This window comes from Perca fluviatilis, chromosome 9 (genome assembly GCF_010015445.1).
Source record: "Perca fluviatilis chromosome 9, GENO_Pfluv_1.0, whole genome shotgun sequence".
Taxonomy (NCBI): Eukaryota; Metazoa; Chordata; class Actinopteri; order Perciformes; family Percidae; genus Perca; species Perca fluviatilis.
Window position 1 is genome coordinate 1181156 of NC_053120.1, and position 10000 is coordinate 1191155.

At 37.5% G+C, this 10000-nt stretch overlaps 2 protein-coding genes across 4 annotated transcripts in view; both read right to left on the bottom strand.

Moving 5' to 3' along the window:
- Nucleotides 1-5415, bottom strand: part of palm1a (paralemmin 1a) — a 17750-nt gene extending 12335 nt beyond the window's left edge. Inside the window, exons 1-3 of one of the 3 annotated variants that reach the window (XM_039812173.1) lie at nucleotides 5311-5415; nucleotides 2086-2125; nucleotides 1285-1365 (exon numbers count right to left, since the gene is read on the bottom strand). In XM_039812173.1, coding sequence (XP_039668107.1) covers nucleotides 1285-1365; nucleotides 2086-2125; nucleotides 5311-5345 — 156 coding nt within the window. In that variant the 5' untranslated portion in view covers nucleotides 5346-5415. The remainder of the gene's footprint in view (nucleotides 1-1284; nucleotides 1366-2085; nucleotides 2126-5310) is intronic. The other 2 variants (XM_039812174.1, XM_039812175.1) reach the window with 2 other exon arrangements.
- A 3339-nt stretch (nucleotides 5416-8754) lies between these two features.
- The window catches only part of map1sa (microtubule-associated protein 1Sa), a 32509-nt gene continuing 31263 nt past the window's right edge, over nucleotides 8755-10000 (bottom strand). The window contains exon 16 of the mRNA XM_039811450.1: nucleotides 8755-10000. This exon is cut by the window's right edge and continues 756 nt beyond it. The gene's annotated coding sequence lies outside the window, so the exon portion shown is untranslated.

The following is a 10000-nucleotide window of genomic DNA, read 5'->3' on the forward strand; positions in this document are numbered from 1 at the left end:
AATGTTTTTGCCCATTTTTTTTCAAAGACTGTTTTCAGCGTGTCATTCTAACGTTGTGTGAATCCTGTTTTGTGGAGCCAAACGTTATTGTTTGTGTTTATTTATATAAATAAAAACACAAACAATAACGTTTTTGTTTCTGCCGCATGTTTCTTCTCAAGTCTAATTGTTTGAGAGTTACAGACATAACTTCCTGTCTCTCTGCCTGTCTGTCTGTTACATTACATGTCATTTAGCTGACTCTTTAATCCAAAGCAACATACAATTGTTATACACACTACCGGTCAACATTTTTAGAACATCCCAATTTGTTTCGTTTTTTAAGTGAAATTTTAGCAGTTCAAGTCCAATGAATATCTTGAAATACAAAGGTAAGTGGTGAACTGCCTGAGGTTAAAAACAAGTAAGGTTTGTACAGAGTGAAAGGCACCCTGAACCAAAATGGCTACCACAGCATTTAGCAGTGCCATGCAGTACCCTCTGGTATGGGCCTAGTTGGTCAGGGGTTCATCCTACAGCAAGATAATGACCCAAAACATAAGTCCAAGCTATGCCAGAACTACCTTAGCAAAAAAGAACCAGATGGTCAGCTTAAAAACATGGAGTGGCCAGCACAGTCACCAGACTTAAACCCCATTGAGCTGGTTTGGGATGAACTGGACAGAAAAGTGAAAGCAAAGCAACCTACAAGTGCCACACATTTATGGGAACTTCTGCAACAGAGTTGGGAAGAACTTTCTGAAGAATATTTGATTTCCATTGTAGAAAGAATGCCACGAGTGTGTTCAGCTGTTATATCTGTTATATCTATTATATCTGTTATATCTATTATATCTGTTATATCTGCCAAAGGGGGCTACTTCATTTCTTCTATTCTTTCATTTCAGAGTACAATAAGACATCAAACTGCATAAATTTTAATAAAAACCTGGAAAAATTGGGGTGTTCTAAAACTTTTGACCGGTAGTATATATATATATATATATATATATATATATATATATATATATATGTATGTATGTCTATGATTGATTTTGAGTTGATGCAGCTGTTTCTAGTTTCTTTAATAAATGATGAAGCTGAGTCAGAGAGAGATGCATGTTTCTTCTCAAGTCTAATGGAGTTACAGCCATAACTTCCTGCCTGTCTGCCTGTCTGTCTGTCTGTCTGTCTGTCTGTCTGTCTGTCTGCCTGTCTGTCTGTCTGTCTGTCTGCCTGTCTGTCTGTCTGTGTTTCTATCTGTCTGTCTGTCTGTCTGTGTTTCTATCTGTCTGTCTGTCTCACCTTCAGGTGCTGCAGAGCTCTCTTGTCATCCTCCAGTTGACGCTTCTTGTTCTCGATCTCTGTCTGCCATTTCCTCTTCTCCTGATGCATGATGGGAAACAGAGTCACACACACACAAACACACACACACAGACACACACACACAGACACAGACACACACACACACACAGACACACACACACACACACACAAGCGTCATCTATAATATCCAGAGACTATAAATGTAACCTTGTGTTGGGTGAGTGCCTCAGGTGGACATGTTTGGACAGACAGGCTCAGCTGGTCTTGTTGTTCTAATGTGGAGCTTCAGTATCAGCAGCTTCCTCACTGCTTCAACAACACATCTTGTTTTAGATGCATCACAATCTGTGTGTGTGTGTGTGTGTGTGTGTGTGTGTGTGTGTGTGTGTGTGTGTGTGTGTGTGTGTGTGTGTGTGTGTGTGTGTGTGTGTGTGTGTGTGTGTGTGTGACCAATGTTTAGGATGTCAGATACGAGAAAATGCAGACGAACATTTCAGACTCAGTGTGAGAGGACTTTTATTCTGAAATTTAAACTGTGTGTGTGTGTGTGTGTGTGTGTGTGTGTGTGTGTGTGTGTGTGTGTGTGTGTGTGTGTGTGTGTGTGTGTGTGTGTGTGTGTGTGTGTGTGTGTGTGTGATCAATACATGCATTAGTGGAAGAGTCAGGGTGTGTGTGTGTGTATGTTGTGTTTGTCTGTGTGTGTTGTGTGTGTGTGTGTGTGTGTGTGTGTGTGTGTGTGTGTGTGTGTGTGTTCACTGACAGCATGTAAATTATACTCACAGAGAGGAGCTGCACTCGATCCTGCTGAGACTCACTAACCCTAAGGGAGAGAGACAGACAGACAGGCAGACAGACAGACAGGCAGACAGGCATACAGGAAGTTATGTCTGTAACTCGATTAGACTTAGAAGTTCATGAATGTTTAAATAAAAAAATAAACATTCAGTCTTAAAAGCTGAATTTTCACATTTTGATGCTTTTTTCAACCCACCAGACTCCATGTAAATAATCAGGACTTTTATCATCGTAAAACACACTTCATTCAAAGTGGACAGAAACTATATAAAACTACCAAAAGCCATCTTGGTTCATCTTTCCACTGTTCCAACAATCACCACTCTGGTTTGGTTGAAATAAACCCTTAATTCACCCATTTACATGTGGAGATATGCTGGCTCCATACAGGCTAAAAGTCCTGATTATTTACATGGAGTCTGGTGGAGATATGCTGGCTCTATACAGGCTAAAAGTCCTGATTATTTACATGGAGTCTGGTGGAGATATGCTGGCTCTATACAGGCTAAAAGTCCTGATTATTTACATGGAGTCTGGTGGAGATATGCTGGCTCTATACACGCTAAAAGTCCTGATTATTTACATGGAGTCTGGTGGAGATATGCTGGCTCTATACACGCTAAAAGTCCTGATTATTTACATGGAGTCTGGTGGAGATATGCTGGTTCTATACACACTAAAAGCCCTGATTATTTACATGGAGTCTGGTGGAGATATGCTGGCTCTATACACGCTAAAAGCCCTGATTATTTACATGGAGTCTGGTGGAGATATGCTGGCTCTATACACGCTAAAAGTCCTGATTATTTACATGGAGTCTGGTGGGTTTGGTAGTTGATTTAAACTGTGATAAACAGAGAGACAGAGAGAGACAGGGAGCGACAGAGAGACAGAGAGAGACAGATAGAGAGGTGTGAGACTCTGCTGAGCTTCACACTTTCTGGACTCAAAGGGTCCAGAACAAAGCTGCAACCGTGTCCATGGAGACCGGATCGCTGTCCGTCTCCATGGAGACCGGACCGGACAGCAGAGAATCTGAGCAGCGGGTCCACCGGAGACAGGAAGTCCACTGAACTTCAAAATAAAATACAAAGCAGATATTTTCTCCCCATCTTGTCTAAAACAGTAAAGATAATTTTAGGTTTTTATTCGTTATTTGATGCTTTTAAAAAGTCTTCTGGTTTCATCTCTCGTTAGAAGATTTTTCTTCCCCAAATTTCAACTCTATTTTTGACATTTGTCACTTTATTTTTCTCTGTTTATTAACCCTTGTGTTGTGGTAACCATGGTAACAATGGAGCCGGCCTGTTTGATTAAACATAAAGTAGAAATGATCACCTAATTCTACATCTGCTTAGCAGCTTCCATCCAGCTTATCTCCGCTAGTTTTACACTTGGTTTGGAAGGCATGGTCAATTAAACCCAAGTCATATTAAATTAAGCCTCATTTTTTTGTTAAAAGACCCAGAAATTATTAATTATTTTAGCTACTAGTTAAGATCACAGGAACTTATGTTGATGCATAATTACAGCCCGTTTCGTGTACAGAAACAGGTTATTTTTTAGCAATTTTGTTGAAAGAAACCCAAATATAGATACAGACACTTTGAAAATGGGTCAACTTTGACCCGAGGGCTAAGTGGGTTGGGCCGTGTGTCTGTTCACACAGTCAACAAGTATTTAAATGTGAGCTTTTTTAAACATTATTTATGTTTTTCTCGGCGTTTGTCGCTTTTATTTAATATTTGAATATTTGTTTTAAACATTTCGACACTTTGTGTCTTTGGATCTGTTTGTTTCTTTGAAGTTTTTGTCGTTTTTTTCCACGTTTGTAGCTTTTTTACGAAGTTTAATTAACGTTTTGCGATGTTTATAATAAATATTACAAAAATAACTTTTCATCCAATCACACGATGTTCACGACAGTTTAAAACGAGGCCACGCCCCTTTAGGAGACAGGCAGCGTGGACCGTTTAATGTGACCCGGCCTTTATTTTGAAAAACATGTGACCGGAAGTCATGTTGCCCACAGCCGTCATTTATTGATTATAAATCAGGTCCTTCAGGGCAGCATCGGATCAATATGTAATTATAACGGCTCGCGCTGCTCAGTGATGAGCTTCCGCTGAGACAAGTAGAGCAGATTATTATTCTAAGTGTCTGACAACATTATGGGATGGATCCCTACCGAGATAGACCTTTTAGTTAAAGAGTAAGATCCTTTTAGTTTAACATGAAACAGCCCCAAAATCACCATCACCAAACTACACCAGACTCCATGTAAATAATCAGGACTTTTAGCGTGTATAGAGCCAGCATATCTCCACCAGACTCCATGTAAATAATCAGGACTTTTAGCGTGTATAGAGCCAGCATATCTCCACCAGACTCCATGTAAATAATCAGGACTTTTAGTGTGTATAGAGCCAGCATATCTCCACATGTAAATGGGTGAATTAAGGGTTTATTTCAACCAAACCAGAGTGGTGATTGTTGGAACAGTGGGAAGATGAACCAAGACGGCTTTTGGTAGTTTTATTTAGTTTCTGTCCACTTTGAATGCATTGTGTTTTACGATGATAAAAGTCCTGATTATTTACATGGAGTCTGGTGGGTTTAGTGGACTCTAACTGCTGCTGAACATTAGTCCTGTAGGGTTACATTACAGCTTGGTTCTGGTTTAATACTGGACCAGTTTCAGAGATTGTTGTCCCATCAGACACTCAGACACTCAAACATGGAGACAGAGAGTCCAGGGTAATAAAAAACAGTCTGTGCCTCTTTTTCCTGCAGAATAAAGCCCATACAGGAATGTAAATGAAGATATTGAGACCGTTTCAGGAACTCCGCCCAGATTTAATGTCATTAACCCATTCCTGTCCGCTGCAGTGACTCTCCCTGATCACTGATTAATCACTGATTAATCACCGATTTATCCCTCTGATCTCTGGAATCATCTCTTCTCTTAATTCGCTTTTTTTTTTCTAAGGGACTTTGGTGCAGTTTGCGCCAGCGGTTTCCCGTGCAGAGACCCTGACTCAGCGGTCTGACAGGCGGACTGATGCCGCACCATGACGACACGCGCACACACGCTCATATCCCGCACGCGCACATTCAAGTCACACATTAGGTCTACTTCACGACCCAAACCCTCCGAAAAATCACACAGCAGAAGAAGAAAAAAGTGAGAAGAAATAAAAGTGTACTTACTCCATGTCTGAGCGCAGATCAGTCCGCTGAATCATCCGAGATACATCCGAGAGAGAAAAGAGACCCGCCCACCGGAGGGGGGAGAGGGGGGGGGAGAGAGGGAGGAGAGAGAGGGAGAGAGGAAACAAGAGAACAGTGAAGGAAACGAGGAAAGGAGGCAGGTACTTCAGGGAAACCACTCAGTAGGAGCAGGAATATAAGCATTATTATTATTATTATTATTATTATTAATGTGATATTAATGGATGTGAGTGATGTTGTGTTTGAGTCCAGCAGAGGGAGCCAGACATCACTAAAGGCTGTTTAACAGCTTTAATAATGACTCATTCAGTCCTAGTAGGAACTAGAGGAGAGTTCTCCATTATAATGTCTAATATGAATCATTATGTGTATCTAAACTAACTCTATAAGTGATTAATGAGTGATGTAATGGCTGTATGTATCTAAACTAACTATAAGTGATTAATGAGTGATATAATGACTATGTATCTAAAGTAACTCTATAAGAGATTAATGAGTGATGTAATGACTGTATGTATCTAAACTAACTCTATAAGTGATTAATGAGTGATGTAATGGCTGTATGTATCTAAAGTAACTATAAGTGATTAATGAGTGATATAATGACTATGTATCTAAAGTAACTCTATAAGTGATTAATGAGTGATGTAATGGCTGTATGTATCTAAACTAACTATAAGTGATTAATGAGTGATGTAATGGCTGTATGTATCTAAACTAACTCTATAAGAGATTAATGAGTGGTGTAATGACTGTATGTATCTAAAGTAACTCTATAAGAGATTAATGAGTGGTGTAATGACTGTATGTATCTAAAGTAACTCTATAAGAGATTAATGAGTGGTGTAATGACTGTATGTATCTAAAGTAACTCTATAAGAGATTAATGAGTGGTGTAATGACTGTATGTATCTAAACTAACTCTATAAGAGATTAATGAGTGGTGTAATGACTGTATCTAAACTAACTCTATAAGTGATTATTGAGTGATGTAATGACTGTATGTATCTAAACTAACTCTATAAGAGATTAATGAGTGATGTAATGGCTGTATGTATCTAAACTAACTCTATAAGAGATTAATGAGTGGTGTAATGGCTGTATGTATCTAAACTAACTCTATAAGAGATTAATGAGTGGTGTAATGACTGTATGTATCTAAACTAACTCTATAAGTGATTAATGAGTGATGTAATGGCTGTATGTATCTAAACTAACTCTATAAGAGATTAATGAGTGATGTAATGGCTGTATGTATCTAAACTAACTCTATAAGTGATTAATGACTGATGTAATGGCTGTATGTATCTAAACTAACTCTATAAGAGATTAATGAGTGATGTAATGGCTGTATGTATCTAAACTAACTCTATAAGTGATTAATGACTGATGTAATGGCTGTATGTATCTAAACTAACTCTATAAGAGATTAATGAGTGATGTAATGGCTGTATGTATCTAAACTAACTCTATAAGTGATTAATGAGTGGTGTAATGGCTGTATGTATCTAAACTAACTCTATAAGTGATTAATGAGTGATGTAATGACTGTATGTATCTAAACTAACTCTATAAGTGATTAATGAGTCTGGTGTAATGACTGTATGTATCTAAACTAACTCTATAAGTGATTAATGAGTGATGTAATGACTGTATGTATCTAAACTAACTCTATAAGTGATTAATGAGTGGTGTAATGACTGTATGTATCTAAACTAACTCTATAAGAGATTAATGAGTGGTGTAATGACTGTATGTATCTAAACTAACTCTATAAGAGATTAATGAGTGGTGTAATGACTGTATGTATCTAAACTAACTCTATAAGAGATTAATGAGTGGTGTAATGACTGTATCTAAACTAACTCTATAAGTGATTATTGAGTGATGTAATGACTGTATGTATCTAAACTAACTCTATAAGTGATTAATGAGTGATGTAATGGCTGTATGTATCTAAACTAACTCTATAAGAGATTAATGAGTGGTGTAATGGCTGTATGTATCTAAACTAACTCTATAAGAGATTAATGAGTGGTGTAATGACTGTATGTATCTAAACTAACTCTATAAGTGATTAATGAGTGATGTAATGGCTGTATGTATCTAAACTAACTCTATAAGAGATTAATGAGTGATGTAATGGCTGTATGTATCTAAACTAACTCTATAAGTGATTAATGAGTGATGTAATGGCTGTATGTATCTAAACTAACTCTATAAGAGATTAATGAGTGATGTAATGGCTGTATGTATCTAAACTAACTCTATAAGTGATTAATGAGTGGTGTAATGGCTGTATGTATCTAAACTAACTCTATAAGTGATTAATGAGTGATGTAATGACTGTATGTATCTAAACTAACTCTATAAGTGATTAATGAGTGATGTAATGGCTGTATGTATCTAAACTAACTCTATAAGTGATTAATGAGTGATGTAATGACTGTATGTATCTAAACTAACTCTATAAGTGATTAATGAGTGATGTAATGACTGTATGTATCTAAACTAACTCTATAAGTGATTAATGAGTGATGTAATGACTGTATGTATCTAAACTAACTCTATAAGTGATTAATGAGTGATGTAATGGCTGTATGTATCTAAACTAACTCTATAAGAGATTAATGAGTGGTGTAATGACTGTATGTATCTAAACTAACTCTATAAGTGATTAATGAGTGATGTAATGGCTGTATGTATCTAAACTAACTCTATAAGAGATTAATGAGTGATGTAATGGCTGTATGTATCTAAACTAACTCTATAAGTGATTAATGACTGATGTAATGGCTGTATGTATCTAAACTAACTCTATAAGAGATTAATGAGTGATGTAATGGCTGTATGTATCTAAACTAACTCTATAAGTGATTAATGAGTGATGTAATGACTGTATGTATCTAAACTAACTCTATAAGTGATTAATGAGTGATGTAATGGCTGTATGTATCTAAACTAACTATAAGTGATTAATGAGTGATGTAATGACTGTATGTATCTAAACTAACTATAAGTGATTAATGAGTGACGGTTCAGGATAGCTAGAAGTACAGTAGATGGCTATAAGTTATTATAAATCATCAGACATACAGGCCATGATCACTATATTTTATAGACGGGTTACTTTAATTGTTTTTTAAATGGTGATCAGCAACCAAATGATGATTTGGAAGTTACTGCCTTTTGCAGAGGTATAGAGGTCATATAGGTTCGTAGATACATGGCATCTAATTGCCAGATTTCCGGTGTCCTATAATTCATTTGGCTGGACAAGTGAAAAAACTTTAAAGTAATTTCTCAGTCAGTTCCACACTCTGGTGAGTTCAGGTCAAACTTTGAAACAACCAACATCTGTTTCCTACATCTGGAATCAGCCTTTAAACTCTGGTAGATTTTCAGAATAAAACACACTGCAGACACTGTTAAAGGGCTACTTTTATTTTGAAAGAATCATAAAAATTAGTGTTTCAGTACAGCGTGTGTTTTTCTGTGTGTCTGTGTGTGTCTCTGTGTGTGTCTCTCTGTGTCTGTGTGTGTGTGTGTGTGTGTGTGTGTGTGTGTCTCTGTGTGTGTGTGTGTGTGTGTGTGTGTGTGTGTGCGTTTTGGGTGTGTGTGTGTGTGTCTATGTGTGTTTTGGGCGTAACATCAAAATAAATGACATCTTTAACACATTTATGGCTTTAAGAAGTTGTAACATTATGAAGACAAAGTCATTATTCAGAGAAAAAGCCCAAATATTCTCAGAACTGAAGTGAGAGTGACTCCGAAACATGAAAGAGTGTTTGTCTATAAACGATGACTTCATGTGAACAAGGTTACAGCCTCTAAACGTCTCGTTAACGTTTCCCCGATCGATAAAGGTTAATTCAAAAGGTACCAAAGATCAGGCTCATACCAGAATTTAAAAAAAGGACAAAAATCAAAATAAATAAATAAGTTAAAGATTGAAATGTGTTGATTTTTAGAGCCGACAGGCCGAAATAAAAGAGGACAACTTTCATCAGCACTACAACTCCCAGAAGGCACTGCTGCTGCTGCAGAGAGCGGGAAACCCCTCTGTCGCCGGGCAGATTAACTCCTTATAAAATATTATTTAAAAAAAATAAAAAATAAAAGACTTTTGGATTAATTCACTTTGAGATTTTTGGGCTCTGGGAAAGAGACCGCCCCCCGAGAGCAGAGGCTCATGGGAAATGTAGTCTTTAGAGCCAGGCACGGACCGGACGCTGCCGCTTGGACAGAATCAACAATAATCAGTTGCTAGGCAACATGTGCTCCCAAAAAACATCACGGCAACACAATCATACGCGTGAAATTAAAAACTCTGCTGGATCAAAACTTTATCTGGAACGCCACAGCTAACGCTACGGGACAAGCTAACGCTACGGGACAAGCTAACGCTACGGGACAAGCTAATTCTACGTAAAACAAGCTAATGCTACATAACAAGCTAATGCTACGTAAAAAAAGCTAACGCTACATAACAAGCTAACGCTACGTAACAAGCTATTGCTACATAACAAGCTAACGCTACGTAAAACAAGCTAATGCTACATAACAAGCTATTGCTACATAACAAGCTAACGCTACGGGACAAGCTAATTCTACGTAAAACAAGCTAATGCTACATAACAAGCTAACGCTATGTAACAAGCTATTGCTA